Source organism: Antrostomus carolinensis, unplaced genomic scaffold (assembly GCF_000700745.2).
Source record: "Antrostomus carolinensis isolate BGI_N321 unplaced genomic scaffold, ASM70074v2 scaffold271, whole genome shotgun sequence".
Classification (NCBI taxonomy): Eukaryota; Metazoa; Chordata; class Aves; order Caprimulgiformes; family Caprimulgidae; genus Antrostomus; species Antrostomus carolinensis.
In genome coordinates, this window is record NW_010293193.1 from 1 (window position 1) to 16,643 (window position 16,643).

At 37.5% G+C, this 16,643-nt stretch overlaps 1 protein-coding gene across 1 annotated transcript; it reads left to right on the plus strand.

Annotated features, from left to right (window-relative positions):
* The first annotated feature begins 1,509 nt into the window (after positions 1-1,509).
* CCDC122 (coiled-coil domain containing 122) lies at positions 1,510-9,415 on the plus strand. The gene is made up of 4 exons (XM_010177168.2): positions 1,510-1,635; positions 3,852-4,250; positions 6,065-6,181; positions 9,251-9,415. Exons 1-4 carry the CDS (start codon positions 1,522-1,524, stop codon positions 9,413-9,415), a joined length of 795 nt encoding a protein of 264 aa, XP_010175470.1. The 5' UTR covers positions 1,510-1,521.
* Positions 9,416-16,643: the final 7,228 nt, after the last annotated feature.

Here is a 16,643-nt window from a genome sequence, read left to right on the forward strand (position 1 = left end):
AAGTTGTGGAGTCTCTTTTCCGCACGTCAAAGGAAAAGGTCAGAAAATATCCAGGATATAAAACAATATTGAAAAATGACAAACTGATATTATGTCTCCAGCTGAAGTACTATATTTGGCTTCTGCCATTTCAAAAACCAGATTAAATAAAGAGAACATATGCAGAGGTGAGCAACTAAATTATTAAAATTGTGGGATTTAGAGCTAAAATTTCTTAAGCTGGAGTTCAGAGGAATATGAGTGGGCACGAGACAAGTCCGTGGCTATAAAACAGGACATGCTGTAGAGCAGGAGAAACCGGGCCATGTTTCTTGTTCCCTGTAACCCAGTGGCGCTCAGCAAAACTCATGTTCTCTGCAGCGTATATCAAATGCGAACAAATTAAGACAGACAATGCAGTCTAATACCGTGAATTAGGTAACTCGGGGAACTCAGAAAGTGAAAGAAAGCTAAGCCTCAGTCACAGGCTGAGCCACGCCGTGCTACTGCTACGAGCCCTACAGCCGAGCACCCAACCACTTCTGACAGGGCGAGTTGTTCCCTCCGTTCTTCCTCCATCTCCTGCTGGGGACAGTCCCCTCTCCCCCCGGCCCCCTCCCGGCTCTCTGTGCTGCTTGGCCACTGCTAAGGGCCGTGCTCCCCTCAGGGGCCGGCCTGCTCCGGGCTGGGGGTCGTGGAGGCCTTGAGCAGGACAGAAGGGAGACGTGAGGGGTTGCAACAGCTTTAAAGATAGAATGGTAGATGTCGTTTCCTAGTCAAGGCTACCAACCTCCAGGCACGGTTCATTGCTCACCTGGGCGCTTTCTTTTTATGCAACAATAAAGATCTTTTTAATTATTCTATCCAAAGTGATAGAAAAATAGTACTAAATATTTTCTAATCACTAGAGGGGCCTTTACAGTGATACTAGTTTGTGACTTTCAATGTGACAGTTTTCTCAAATTTATAGTTTTCTTACATTAAGGCCAGGCTGGATGAGGCTTTGAGCAACCTGTTCTAGTGGAAGGTGTCCCTGCTGATGGCAGGGGGGTTGGAACTAGATGACCTTTAAGGTCCCTTCCAATCCAAACCATTCTACGATTCTGTGATTCTATGATAGTTTAATAGTTAATATCGCAGGCAGTTGCAGTATGGTAACTGCAACATTTTAAATATTCAGGCTAAATACGAGAGCATACTCTCATGCATTTAAGATGCTCTAAAGAGGCTTTTAAGAGCGATGACTGTATTCACAAACTGAGGATCTGACCTGTGGAGAAGCCAGAACATTGCAATACTTTATTTTATAACACTCTGCATGAAAGGGTTCTAATCCTCTATCATTTACTTTGAGTGTCCACCCTTCAGTAACCTGTTCTTACTAATAAAAAATGAACCAAATGAAGTAAGATGTTGATCTAGGATCCCATAGAAAAGGCCTTGATATTGTTCTCTTTCATTAACAATTAGGAATTAAATAGAATGTTGATAAAACAATTAACTTCTTTTTTATGTCCTTCTAGTTCTGCACTTGTTTCTAAAATGGCCAAGCAAAATTCTCCATCACTAATTGAAGTCGTAAAACAAGTTGCAGAGCAGCAGCATTCTCAAGCATCAGAGATAGAAAAAAGCAAAACAGTTCTTTTCCAACTGCAGGTAATAAGCCTTGTTTGGACTAGTTTAATAAATATAATTTTTTCATTAGATGAGGGAATTATTCCCATGAAAAAGAGAAACTGATGGCACTTCATTATTTTCTGGGCATTTGCATTTAAGTGTAAGGTAGCTGTTCTGTTCCTGTGTGTGTCATTTAGACTTAGGCAAACCTGTGTGTGTGTATAGTTATTTGTAAGGCTGCAACACAGCTAAGACTTCACTAAAGTAGGTTATAGCAGAAGCTTTAGGGTGTTTTTTTTTTTAAAAAAAAACCCAACCAAACCCCTAAAACCACTGAGAGAGTAAACCCACAAAAACTCAATAAAAAGTTAGAGGTCTGTGAATTTTTCATGGTGATTTCCTAAGAAACTATCGGAAAAGAAAAAACTATTTTAAAAGCATCCTTTTTGGCAGATTTTCAGGAGACTCTATATTTTTTTCTTAACATCTTTTTCGTACAAATACTTTTTTCTGTGTACTTGAAGTGGGTGTCCTAAATAGTCATTAAATTAGTAATATTTTGTAGAACTTTGGTACATGTAGTTTTCATGAAGACTACGTAATAATTTCTGTTCCAATCTCTCACAGAACTTATTAAGTTTTCAATTATTATTTAGCATTTGAAACCAAATTTCTATTGAGAGACTTACATTTAAGTCTGAGGAAAGATACAATAACATTCGGGCATTTTTGAGCATGGGAGAATGCAAATAGAAATAACAGAGTTCTAATTATAACATCTGTGAATAGTTCAACAACTGAAATAATTGAGGTTTGAAATTTTGTATGAAGATAACTTCTCTGAAGGAACAGTGAAACTATTATTGCTTAGGAATGTCAGTTGTCTGGCCACACAGACAAGAAGCTTTCTCCTAATGATATACCATCCCATAATATAGTATGCTGATGCTGCAACAGTTAATTTGTGATCAAACAATTTTAACAAGTGTATCTGTTTTCAAAAACTCACAAATTTAAAGCCCTAGGTAATTAATTCAATTATTTTATTCATCTTCCACACCTTTTCATTTTTCTTTTAAAAAAGCCCAGACCCTAGGAAATTCCATACAGACATTAATGTTAGTAGAACAGCAAAGTTAAATAATTAGGAACCTGAAGTCAGAGTGCAGAACTGCTTTTTCGTCTTTACATCTATTCCCATGTTTACATGTCACAGAAGACACTGAAAACAATAATTTCCTTTCCAAGTCTGGAGATCTTTGCCATTAAGATCTTTTGCTTTCCTGTCCTCAGTAAATGGTGGCTGGCACTGGTACAAATCCTGTTAAAACTGCAGTCCAAGATTTCAAAATTAAAAGTAATGCAGAAACTTTTTGCTCTTAACAGTGAATAATGTTTTAATCTGTTCAAGACATTGAGTAAGAGATTTCATAGCACTCATAATACTCCCATTAGGGAAAAGATAATAGGTGACATAAATCACAATGCTAATTCTCTCACTAAATGCACTACTGTTGGCTGTTAGTTTGGGTGGGATTCATCATACCTAGCTTATATCACCTACGAGTCAGATGTTAAACCCATATTAGTCATCCAGGCTCCCTTGGTAGTCAACAAAGAGAGATAAACATTTCTGAGGCAGCAATTCAGCCCTCTCATCTTAGATTTCTTATCATGGGTTCAAGAACTACTTCCTGGTATTGTTCACTTCTCACCAGTGAGAAGGACTTTTATAGGACTGGGTGCATATTCCTTAGGAGGTTAAAATATGTGGGATTAATCCGACTCTCAAATACTACTGTGATGAAAGCAGGATTGCAAACTTCAGTAGAACAGGCTAGTTAATCTCAGATCTGTGTGTTTGGGTGGGTTTGTAAGTGATTTTTGGCATCATTAGTTATTTTTAATTTGATTTGGACTTAACCAGATTTCAGCTCTAAACAAACATTAGGATTGGGGTTGATATATCACTTCCTATGTATCTTGCAAATACAAGTAATTTAACACAATTTCAAGGATACTTTATTCTTATTTGAGACTCCATCTAAGGGGAGAAGTCTAAGATAGTGTTCTTGCATTGTGCCTCTAAGGTGATGATTTTAGGAAATGGAACTCTAGTTATCTTCCATTCGAGCCATATTAAACAGGTGAAAAAGAAAACTCTGTTGAATAAATATAAATCACGGTGTTTAGCTAGATACCGAGTATCCTCTCAAAAAAAAATGTTCTTAAGTACACACTGAAATATTTTACAGGCAAAGTTTCAGGAACTAGAAAAAGAAATGGATTCTATTCTGTTAGAAATGAAGACAACAGAAAGGGAAATATATCTGCAAGATGATGCCATACAAGTGACAAAATATCACTGTGAAAATCTGGAGGCCCAAGTCAGAGCCCTGTATTCAGAAAATTTAAAGCTGAGGTGTGATGCAGAAACAGTACAAGAAGAGTTTGAGATGACATCTGCAAGAAATAATGAATATCGGGAAAAAATAAAGGCTCATAAACATCTCTTTTGGGAGATGGAAAGTAAAATGCCAGTTATGGTCGAGCTTGCTAAAAAGAAAGCTGTTGTTAAAGAATTAAAGACAAATAAAGAGGAGTTAATGTGTGATCTCCAGAATCCAGAAGGATCTGCTATAAAACAAGTGCAGGTACTGTATTTCCTCTTTGATTATTTTGTATGAAATAATTTTGGGATAGTTTAACTAATATGATTATTTTGTCTAATATGTTTACAAAACATGAGGGACTATGGGGAGTATAAATAATCTGAAATGCTTCATTAATTGAAGAAATGCAGTATGCAGTAAAAAAAAAATAAATACAGTCAGCCATTGTTATCTGCATATTATTGTAAAAGTCAGGTTTATACTGCGTGATCAAATGGACTCTGGGGATACCTGGATGCTCCACTCACTTCTCCTCTCCTAAGTGTTTGTATACAAATGCACACAGCATGGGGAATAAACAGGAAGAACTAGAGACCTGTGTGAGGTCGCAGTGCCACAACCTCATTGCGATCATGGAGACATGGTGGGACAGCTCGTATGATTGGAATCCTGTCATGAATGGGTATGTCCTCTTTAGGAAAGACAGGCCAGCAAGGTGGGGTGGTGGGGTTGCCCTTTATGTGAGAGAGCAACTAGAATGTATCCAGCTCCACCTAGAAATGGATGATGAAGGAGTGGAGAGCCTATGGGTGAAAATTAAGGGGCGGGCTAACACAGGTGACACTGTTGTGGGTGTTTACTATAGGCTGCTTTATCAGGTTGAGAAGGTGGATGAAACCTTCTACAGGAAGCTGAGAGTAGCCTCAAGATCACAGGCCCTGGTTCTCATGGGGGATTTCAATCACCCTGACATTTGTTGGAAAAGCAGCACAGCCAGGCACACGCAATCCAAGAGGTTCCTGCAAAGAGTAGAGGATAACTTCCTGACACAGGTGGTGGAAGAACCAACAAGGAGAGGTGTGATTCTGGACCTTGTTCTTACTAACAAGGAAGGGCTGGTTGGGGATGTGAAGGTTGGGGTCAGCCTGGGCTGCAGTGACCATGAGATGGTGGAGTTCAGGATCTCATGTGGAAGATGCAAGCCAATAAGTAAGGTTGCAACCCTGGACTTTATGAGAGCCAACTTCAACCTCTTCAAGGACCTACTTGGGGGCATCCCATGGACTAGAGTGTTGGAAGGTAAGGGGGCCCAAGAGAGTTGGTTAACGTTCAAGTACCACTTCCTCCAAGCCCAAGACCAGTGCATCCCTAGGAGAAAGAAATCAAGCAAGAGTGGCAGGAAACCTGCATGGATGAGCAAGGAGCTCATGGGAAAACTCAAAGGGAAGAGGAAGGTCTATGAAATGTGGAAAAAGGGTCTATCCACCTGGGAGGAATATAGGTATGTGGTCAGGGCCTGCAGGGATGCAACTAGGAAGGCTGTATCAGTGGATGTTGTCTACCTTGATTTCAGCAAGGCTTTTGATACTGTCCCCCACAACATCCTTGTAGCAAAGCTTAGAAGGTTTGGGGTGAATGGGATTGATGAGTGGGTGGTGAGGTGGATTGAGAACTGGCTGACTGGCCGAAGGTCAGTGATCAGTGGTGCAGAATCTAGTTGGAGGCCTACAACTAGTGGTGTTCCCCAGGGGTTTAAACCAAATTAAGACCACCAAAATGAGTTTAAATTCCTGTATTGTTGTAGTTCTTTGCATATTTCAAATCAAGAGTGTATCTTCTTAAGCACATAAAGCCATGTTATAAATTGTTTTAATTAGTAATTTTAAATAAAATTCTTAAATTATTACTAATTTAATTATTATTCATTATTCTAATGTGAAATTGTTTACTATATATCTTTATCTCATCTCTGTTAATGAAGTGAAAGTTAAAATGTGACCTTTTAAAGAAATTTAATAGATGTACTATTCAACTTTTTAAGGAGGAGATTTTTGTATCTTGACTTACATCCACAGGAAGAAATTACAGTTTTAAAAAGGGAAATCACCACATTGAAAGAATTAATTAATAAAAAAACAGATTTGCTGGAAGAAGAGGAAAAAAAACATGCTAAGCTTAGAAAAGAAATTGAGGTGAGTCATTTGAATAAAATATAATTATAGTTCTCCCAACAGAACATAGTGCAAATGAAGTTTGAAGTTCTTTATACACTGTTGCTGGCCATACATTAGTCAAGTATATACAGTAGCCATGCTATCTTAAATTCTTGGTACTGATAGTCCTTCTAAAATTCAGAACTTAATTGCTATAATGAGAAAAATTGAAGTTAAGAACATTTTTTCCTAAGTCTTTCAAGAAGGAGTTCAGCTGTGAACTTTTGGAATGATGTCTTGAAAAGAAAGGGGTCACTGAATGGTAGTAAAGCAAAAAGCACATTTTTTTATTTCTATAATACTTTTGAAATACTTTAAATTTCACTACTGACTTGATTATTCATGTCTTGTCTCATGGTTCCTGGTAACTCAAAAATGGAAGAATCAATTGAACCAAGAAAATGGACTTCCCATGAATCTCACTAATTTGAGCTGACATTAAATTAGGGATAACACAGCAGCTCCTAATTAGCTGTCAAGATAAAATTCTGATAAATAGTTAAAACCTTCTCTTTTTAAATAATTGAACTATATTTTAAATTTTGTTCCTTACTAAAATACTTTGTATGTCTAGATAGCTTTTAGTTTGGAAGTTTCATATCATTTATCTTGTTAGTTCAAATAAATGCACAAAATTTAATGAGCAAAGCTTGACAATAAAAAGATTTACTGATCTAAGTTAGCTGTATTGCCCATTGTAAAATGTAGGAGGAAAAGAGAATCATTTTTCATGTGATAGGGAAGAGCAGAGCATTTTTAAACTGAAAAGCAAAACATAGCCACTTTAGGTCTATGCTATTTAGCATCTGAGAAAATATTTTGTTATCAAGGCAACATCCTCCTAAGAAAGTTCTCTAAACCTAAAGTGCAATTAGGCAGCCTAAAAATAATGTTCTTTTCTATTATCAGAATTTAATTAAATAATGAAGCTTAACCTGTTCTTCAGTTGTTTGGACTCTACAATCTTTTTGCCTCAGAAAGAAGTAGGATTAAAATTTGAATATTTCAGGGTATCATTTTCTGTTAAGAGGTCTGTGAAAAACAATCTGTTTTTCAATATAAAAACTGACGATGGACAAGCAGAGACCTTAATATCCAGCAGTCCTCAACTTAACTCAGAAAAGAATACTAAAACCAAGCATGGAAATAAAGTGAGATACTAGACACATGGATGAAGTTCCATTGAGCTGCAGTGTTGGGATTACTTTGCCTCAGTATTATTTGTAGCTTCCCACAAAGATTTCCCGACTAAGCACATTCATAATGCTTTTCCAAATCAGCTGGATTTTGGAAAATTAAAAAATATTGATTAAATATATTTCTGCAAGGAAATTTATGCCGAAGTTTCATTTTTTCCAAGGTAAGTCAGTGATCTGACATTGCTAATTAATAAACCCTATGATTAATTCGTAACTGGGATGCTTCTTATCAGGCAGGGTACTGATGGACATGCAAGGCAGCTTGTAGACCTTGTCCCACTCCCTTTCCTTAGCACCAGTCCCACCACCCATCTCTTGAAGAGAGCAAGCTTGTTTCCAGCCTTGGACAGGGATGTCAATAATAAATCAGGGTAGTTATCTGTGTAGGGACAAGGCTTCAGTCATAAAGAATAATTCAAGACATCCACAAATAATAGAAAACAAGTTGTTATGTAGAAATAATAGGAAAAAGAAAGCTCAAAAGACTGTCTATTGCACTGCTGTCTTCTTTCCCCCACATCAGTGTGCAACTATATTATTCATGACAGATGCTTGTCTATCCTGTCCTTGAAGAACCCCAGTGTTGGAGATTCCAGTGCCCAGACAATTTTTTCTAATGGTTAACTTACATGTACACAAGGCCCAGTAAAGAGCAATGTTCCCCCTCCCTTCTGTCCAGTAGGCACATTAGTGCTCCCTGCCTCAGCAGATGTGCCAGGCACTTCCAAATAATGGTGCTAGAGACACATTTCTTAAAAAGGCAGATAATATTCACAGAACTTTCAGTATCGTACAACACAATCCTAGTGATGCTCAGATCCTGCAAGCACTCATTCAGATGAGTGAATCTGACAGCATCCCTCGAAAAGTTGTGAAGGATTATAGTGGAGAGACAGGCAACATTAAGACAACTGATCATCACTAAAAGAAGGCAATGCAATTTATAAAACATTAGTGAGGAAGTTACTTAGTTACATGTGAAATTTAGGCAACGAGACTCACAGGAAGTCACTGGCAATGCTGTAGTTCTGCTGCAGCTGTACATCATCATGTGTACATTAAATACAGTGTAATAACACTTCAACAAGCAGCAGCAATAATTATACACTACCACTCATACGCCATTCAAACCAGGGTAAGTAAGCCCAAATTTTCATTAAGTGAATAGCCATTATTTCCATTTTTATTACAATGAATGTTTCGTACTTTTACACTTCAGAATGCAAATCTGCAGAGGGTTGCCTGCAGCAGCTGTTCTCCATATAAACCAGCAATGAGGGCTAAATTGATACAGCACCCCATTGCTATAGTATTGCCTTTCTAAGACAAAATACACCTTTTTTAAGTGCAGTGCAACAGTGAAGGTGCTACTACAGCCACCTAAGTTACCTCATTTGTATTTTAATTTATACTCAAACACACTTGTCAAAGAAGGAAAATTTCTTCCTTTCTCATCTGTCACTCTGGAGCCTAAAATTTTCCATGTACAGTGTTGCCACAGCTGTGAGACGCTGACTCTGGGTGGGGTTTACTTTGTTAAGTATTAGACATGTCGAGGGCAGATACCCACACTGAACTCCTCACTCAAGCTCTTAGTGGGACAGAGCCTTTCTTTCCCTTAGTGGGAAAGAGAGATGTGATTCATGTAGTCCTAAAGCAGATATCTGAAATAAGACAGATGAATGGTTTCCTAGATGTCTCTGTACCTCTTCACTAGCTGTAAAGTGAATGTGGAATAACTTGGCCAAATGTCAGAATCTATACTTGAGAGTTAGGTGAGCTGAACCCACCTCTGTAAATAGTTTTACTTTAAAGAAATTTTGAAGTGAATTTTATTCTATTTTATTAGGTACAGAATAAAAGATATGATGCTATTCTAAAACGTTTGCACTGCCAACTGAACAAACTCCATTCAAATAAAAGACAGTGGCACTGGAACATTCAGCAGTTGGAGAAGAAGGCAGCAGAACTAAGGAAGTGTCTTGGAGTAGTGGAGATACAAAGTAGCATGTAAAACAAATGTCACAAAGCTACCATGCTGGTAATATTTTCCAGACAGGGGAAGTTTTTTGTTTTTTTTTCTGTAAATGCTACAAATAGGAAAATAGCCCAATAGGCCAAGGCTCAGTGATTTCTCTCTTTTTAAAGTTATTCTCCATTTCATTCTGTGGCCTAAACTAGGCTGTGCTCAGTCTGTAATACTTTGGAATAACTTTGGTTTTCTTTTTACTGTAGCCAGAGGCTATTCAGGAAGAAAGTTAGTAACATTTCCAGATGTTTCCAAAACATGTGCCAGTTTTATCTAGAAGGTCACTTAAAGTCAACCAAACAAGATTTGAGGAGTTCCTTTTTATTTTATTAGATCTCTGAAGATTGAGATCTACATTGTTTTTCTGACAGAGAAATTAGTATCAGTGTATATTTGCATTCTTGAGATGTAAAAATTACAGATCTTTTATTGACATCCCTTATTATTGCAACCTACTGAGGAACTCTGAAAGCTCTGCTGGCCTGTATTTTGCCATCTGAGAAATTCATATAGATGATGTTACAGCCTGTTTGCCCTGTATCTGCCAGGATGTCAGCATGGAGGACAAGGCAGACACAGGCTGTCCAGCTATAAAAGGCATAGGAACAAGTACGCTTAGAACTGGGCTTCCAATAATCTGACTTCAACTGGTCTAGTGCATGTTAGCAAAGAGGAATGAGTAGGTAAAGAGTGGGCTGCATCTGGACATCTTTTGAAATAGAACAACTCACCCTCTAGAAATAGGAATGCATTATAGATGATTGATTATAGAGGAGCTTACTGTGTACAGGATCTTAGCTAACTAGAACTAGCTATCTAACATCTACGTGCTTAATTTTTGGTAAGATGACTCTTAACATAAATGACAACCTATTAAAAATTCTTGTTAAAATAGTAGTGAACAGTAGACATTTTTCTTTGCCTTCTTTTTATGATGTGCTTGGCATTTGAGGAATTTCCAGTGCTTTCTCTGTTCTTACACTTAAGGTCATAGTTCTGACTGGACATAACCTGTAACATTTATCTGTTCTATGGAAGTAGCTTTTTATTTGAAGAGTTGTCTTGAATAATATAGATTTATCTTTACTCCTGAATATAAAATAAAGATTTAAGCAAATTGAGTATTTACTGTGGAAAATGTTAAACTGCCTATATATTGTTAGCTTAGGAAAGCAAAGTTTAAAATGCAATGCTATTATTACTTGTGCTAGAACATTCATATATTCATGTATATTTGCATTTCCCCTAATATGTTATTTCATGTGTTATAAAGTTATTTTAAGCAATACACTGACTCATGAAGGCTCTCTCAACATCGTTAGGCTCTCAAGTTTGTTTGGCTTGGTCTTTTTCCTTTGCAATATTATCAACCAAACTACTTTCAATAAAACAATAATGTAGGAATGAAAACCTCGATATCCTATGCTACAGTAACAGTAATGTGATACAAATAATTTGCTGGATTAAAACTTTTCTAACCCAATTTATTTTAAAAGAAAACAAAGACATCTTAAAACTAACCCCTAATCTTAACTGCCTTTCTGTTCTGAACTGACTCACACATTCATGAGTCCAGAAAGCACGAAACAAACATTTTTATAAAGCATATAATAGTACATTAGTGTAACATTACAACTGTTTATCCCTACACACAGCAAAACAGCTTGCATTTGATGAACGTGTATCTTCTAGAAAAGGATCCAGACTTTAAAAATGGGAGACTTTCCTGTGTTACTGGCAGTGTCAGTGATTAACTGCTCTTCCTGATTTTTTTGCATAATTTCTAATTTCAATTCATTCAGCCATCTGGCGAAATGAGTGTGCTTTATATCAGGTAGTTTCTCCCCATAACAGCACTTAAACACTGTCTTCTTGTTGAACTATATAGATCAAGCCTTCCTATAGATCAAAGTTATTGACTATCAGATCTGACCAAGAGCTTTAGCTTAAGAGCTGCCCCCCAAAGTGCTATAACATCCAAAATTCTCAGGGTATTAGGACTGTGTGCCCTTTAATGTCCCTTTTACCACTGATATTGTCTTGTTTTCATATTTAGTTTCTAATTGTTTCTGAACCAGAACAATTAATGCATCAAGATATGTTTTGCATCAGCTACACAAATGATTTCAACCAAATTTACTTTGAGACTTATTATCATGGTTATAATATATAACAATTTAACCTTGTACTTTGTTACCAGTTGAAAACAACTCTAGTAAAAATCCAAACCTTCTCATGTTACAAATATATCACACCTTTATTTTTTTTGACCAATGAAGACATTCATTATTACTTCTCCGGGTACTAAGGCAGTTCTATGTGCCAATACACATACAGCATGATTCACTCATACCAAGTAAATACCCTGGACCTACATTTTCCTTGTTCCTTTCCATAAATCTCAGTAAGTTTCATTATCTCAGATTACTTTTATGGTTTTTTTGTACGTGTTTCGAAATTGTTTAATACAATTTATTATAATAAAGGTGAATACAAGAGCTGTATGTAGTACTCCCATTAGTGCTATATGCAGAGGAAATATTCCCTTCTACACAGAGGCCCTCCTGTCATCCAAGGGCCCAAGTTGTCTAATACTCCTTTTTTGCTCTGTACTTTGCAAGAGAGTTCATGTTCTTGCCAACTGGGGCCCTTGACCCCTTCGAGGGATCTCAGCTCTCAAAGGTGTGTTCCTCCTTTTTCCAAGTATAAAACTTGCTTTTTTAATATGCATATTTAAATGGACTAAACTTATCTCAGTTGTGTCTCAAATACTTTGGTAACTACAGAGGATTCCCCTACAGCTGGTAATAACTGCACTCCACATCAGAAAGAGCCCTGGCCATTTGTGATTCCCTCCAATTCACTTGCTGATTTTCCCCAGAAGAAACTCAGCTGTGCAGGACAGAAGGAGTTGCTGCATGGTTTAACTGTGCATGGTATCCCCATATGAATGGTGGGAGCTTTGGAAATTGAAGTACACCTCAGCTTCTCAGCTTTCCTGACACAAAATATAGCTATACTTCAAGTATTTAATGTGTCTCTGCTATGTATAACTGTTCTGCTCTCATTTAATGAAGAAATTATGCTAGAGCTAAGTTTATCTTTAATTCCACGTCAAAGAAAAATACTAATGTTGGTCATAATACCAGTACCTATGGAATTCTATGAATACCCCCTTCACATGTTGTAGTTTCCTTAACAATTATCTGTGGAAATGTGTTAGCTAGTCCTTAATCCATTTTACTTATGCTTTACTGGCTATATAAATCATGAACTCTTTAATATAAATGTTGTTTAGTACAAAATCCACTATGTTGCAAAAAGTCTGTTCCATCTCTGAAATAATTTTTTATAAGATACTGACTCTATTACTGTCATCCCACATCACTGTCCTAATTAAATGCCACAATTATAAACTCTCATCCCACATAAACATACTATTTGTGTTTTTAACTCAACTGCCTTGACACTGAGTTGATTCATCTCTAATCTTTAAAGCTTTAATTGTCCTCAGTCACCACCAAACTTGTAGAATTTTAGTCACTGAGTACACTTGAAATCTGTATTTAGTTTTTTCCTTTGCTAAACACCACATTTTACAGGATCAATTACATTTTGCACACTTCTGATTAAACAGAACTTCGCATCGTACAGTATTTACATATTTTCCCAGGTGCAGCATTACAAGTTTTGCATTCATTATTTAACAGATAAAAAATACAAGAAATGCATAAACATTTTACTAGTGATTTGTAGTTAATCGGGAGAAAAAACTCATCTGTGAAAAAAAAAAATCATCTGAAACAAGGAAATAAAGGAGAAAAAACTCATCTGTGAAAAGAAAAAAAAAAAATCATCTGAAACAAGGAAATAAAAATTACCACCTTCTCTAAACCATCAGCATTCTGTACAACACAGAAAAAGAAATGTATGTAGCTTTTTATTAAAATGCCTAATTTCAACAAATTCTGGCGACCTGCTGAGTCTGATTTTTCTTGGTACAATGTTGAAGAGTAGTAGGTTGATCTCAGGGCATTTTTTCCCTTAGAAAGCAAGCACAGACAGTAAGACAATGATTTATGATTTTCAGGGAATAACTCAGTGAATACACTTTGTGTTCTCATTACATGAGGCTCTCCCAGCTGCTGCAGAAGTGTGCTGCCAAATCCATATCAATAATTTCTGAGGATGAGTGTGGGTCTAAGGGAAGAAATTCTGGCTTCAGTGCTCTGCGAGCAACAGGAAGAGGAGTGACTGCTCACTCTGAACAGCAAAACACACAGCAAGCAGAAACGGACATGTAAATAGAGTGTGGAAAAACTTACCAGCTAATGAGTCCTACCCACTGCTTAGCAGAAGTTTGAAGCACAGGAACCTGGATTTATTCCAACAACATAGTTTAAATAAGTAGGAACCTACTGGGGGAACTCCGCACTTGACAGGGAAACAATACAGCCTTTGGGTCACGTCATGTGATGCAGCAAGTGCACTGATGGGTGCTAAAGGGCAGGATTTCCCCATGCTGTGAGCTGACGCTCCACACGAAACCCTTTCACGTGACCCAACGACCTCAGATGCTGAAGCAGAGGAAATGTGTCAGATAATACAGACATACCTGCTAAGATCCTTGCTCCCATCAAGGCTACATGCGATACACAGCAGAAGAGGGAAATTGGACTGGGGATAGAGACCAATGTTATGCTGCTTTGCTTCTGTTGGGGAGTTTGCTTTGGCCCTCAGCAGAGTCAGTTGTAGAGATCTGTGTGCATGACTGTGACAGTAAGTAATGCATGCTGTTCTACTATGGTTCCTGCATGATGCTTCAGAGGAAGAAGAAATCATGGCCACACTGTGTATCTATGGTATGTCCTGCTGCTGAAAGTGAAGAAAACCCCAACTTGCAGAACTCTGACCCAATTTTCTGAAGTGCATTAATATATCGTTATCAAAGTAATTATTAGATCCTTTGTTAAAATGTGACTGCAGCATGTAGGTCTGAGTCATGTCGAGGCAGTGACTTCTTGAGGAATCCCAGGCAGTACTGAAATATTTTTCTTTCAATTGTCTACTTTGCAGGAGGCAAACACTTTTTCAGGGGTAGGGTTAAGGCAGTGCAATGAAGTGCCTCAGAAATGTGGATTGGTACAATGTTGAAGAGTAGTAGGTTGATCTCAGGCCTGCTTAAAGTGCCATGCTCAATTCTTTCATTTGTTTTTTTTTTCCAGCATTTAGAGGAAGCAACATGTAGTGACCAAACAAAACAAAAAAAAAAATCAAACACAAACTGCAAAGGACAAAGCAAGAGAAACAAACAAAATCTCTACCCTTCCTACCTCCAAAAAGAAAGATAATTGCACTGCACATTTCCCATCTGGATGAAAGCAGACAGAGGATAAAGCTTTATCATGTCAGTAAATATAGTTCTGGATGAAAATGGTTGCTACAATGATGAGCAAATGACAGTGCTCTGTGTTGAACAGAGATTTCTCCTGTTAGGAAAGCATATGAGTGTTTCTACATTTTTCAGTAGCTGTTTAATTTAACATAGTCTAGTTTTACATAATTCAGTAAAATTCTCTCTAAATCTTTCCAAGAGCACAAAGCTTCTTAATCTCTTATTTTATTATAAATACCGTATACCATATATTCAATACTTACTGACTAAATGGAACATAAATGTCTCAATGTTTTTCTATCATCTATACGTTATACTAATTAACGTAATATAACACTTACAGTGTTTTCAACAAAGTTGTGAAGACTTTTCTGGAGTGGAACTGGCACCGACAGTTGGAAATGCAGTCGCTTTTTCCACTACCGACAATGAAGTCTAATTGTTCCCTCTAGTGGCGAAACGTCTTTTTACACGGTAAAGGCAGCTTGTTTCGGTTTGAAGGTCGATACTTACCATGAGAATAGTTCATATTTCTACAGAACATGGTGAATACTCTTAAGTGCTATTTTATTTCTGGAAAGGCAGGATGAAAGGGAGATGTGGAGTATTCTAGTTGCTCCAACTGCAAACATGTACTAGAGGTTTTGATTTATTTATTCTTAATTATTGATCTGAGGAAGAATTTGGCAAATTTTCTCAGACCTTCTGTCCTAATCTGAGTTCTAATGCAAAGTCCACTACAAAGAGAAGGACTACACAAATTTTTTAATTTATTCATTTATTTAAATATTTGTTTTTTTATTTTTGAGCTGAAAGCAGTCTTCCACAAACTTTTCCTTAGGTCATTTTATTCTTAGTAAGAACTATTCTGTTTAAGATCATTGGCTTTCTGCTGTTTGCTGAAAAGTCACAGAATCACAGAATGGTAGGGGTTGGAAGGGAACTCTAGAAATCATCTAGTCCAACCCCCCTGCCAAAGCAGGCTCACCCCAGGTTGCACAGGAAAGCATCTAGGCAGGTTTTGATCATCTCCAGAGATGGAGACTCCACAGCCTCCCTGGGCAGCCTGTTCCAGTGCTCCATCACCCTCACAGTAAATAAATTTTTCCTTAAGTTTGTCTGGAACTTTTGGTATTCCAGTTTTTGCCCATTGTCCCTTGTCCTGTCACTGGGCACCACCAAAAAGAACCCGGCCCCATCCATTTGACCCCCGCATTTGAGATATTTATAGACATTGATAGGATCCCCTCTCAGTCTCCTCTTCTCCATGCTGAAGAATCCCAGCTCTCTCAGCCTCTCCTTGTAAGGCAGATGCTCCGGGCCGGTAATCATCCTTGTGGCCCTAAAAAAGATATTTTAAAAAGATGAGGTCAGACTTATAGATGACTAAACCTGATGATGGCTGGAAGTTAAGGATTTACAACATATTATATAAACCTATGTTTTGAGGCTTCTTAAATAACTCTGTCTGGGCCGAATCTTTTGTCTTAAGACTGCAGTTCTGTCTCAAGGTCAGTGTTCTGTTAAGCTTAAACCCCAGGTATGAATGTCATAGCTTGAGGCTCCTGATATACTTGACAAGAGAAAGGCACCCCCACCCGATTCAGTTCTTTTGTGCCTCATGGCAGAGCCTGGCTCTTTCCAGTCACTACAAAGGAATTCTAGAGCAACTATCCTTAATTCAAAATAGTCAACTAAATGTCTATTTTGTGTTATTTAAGCCCAGAAATAGCACAGCCAGTCTGTTGTTTGCCTGCATTTAAAGGTTTATTTTATGGCCAAGTGCTCCAGAGCAAAGGATTGAACTTTGGCAGGGGC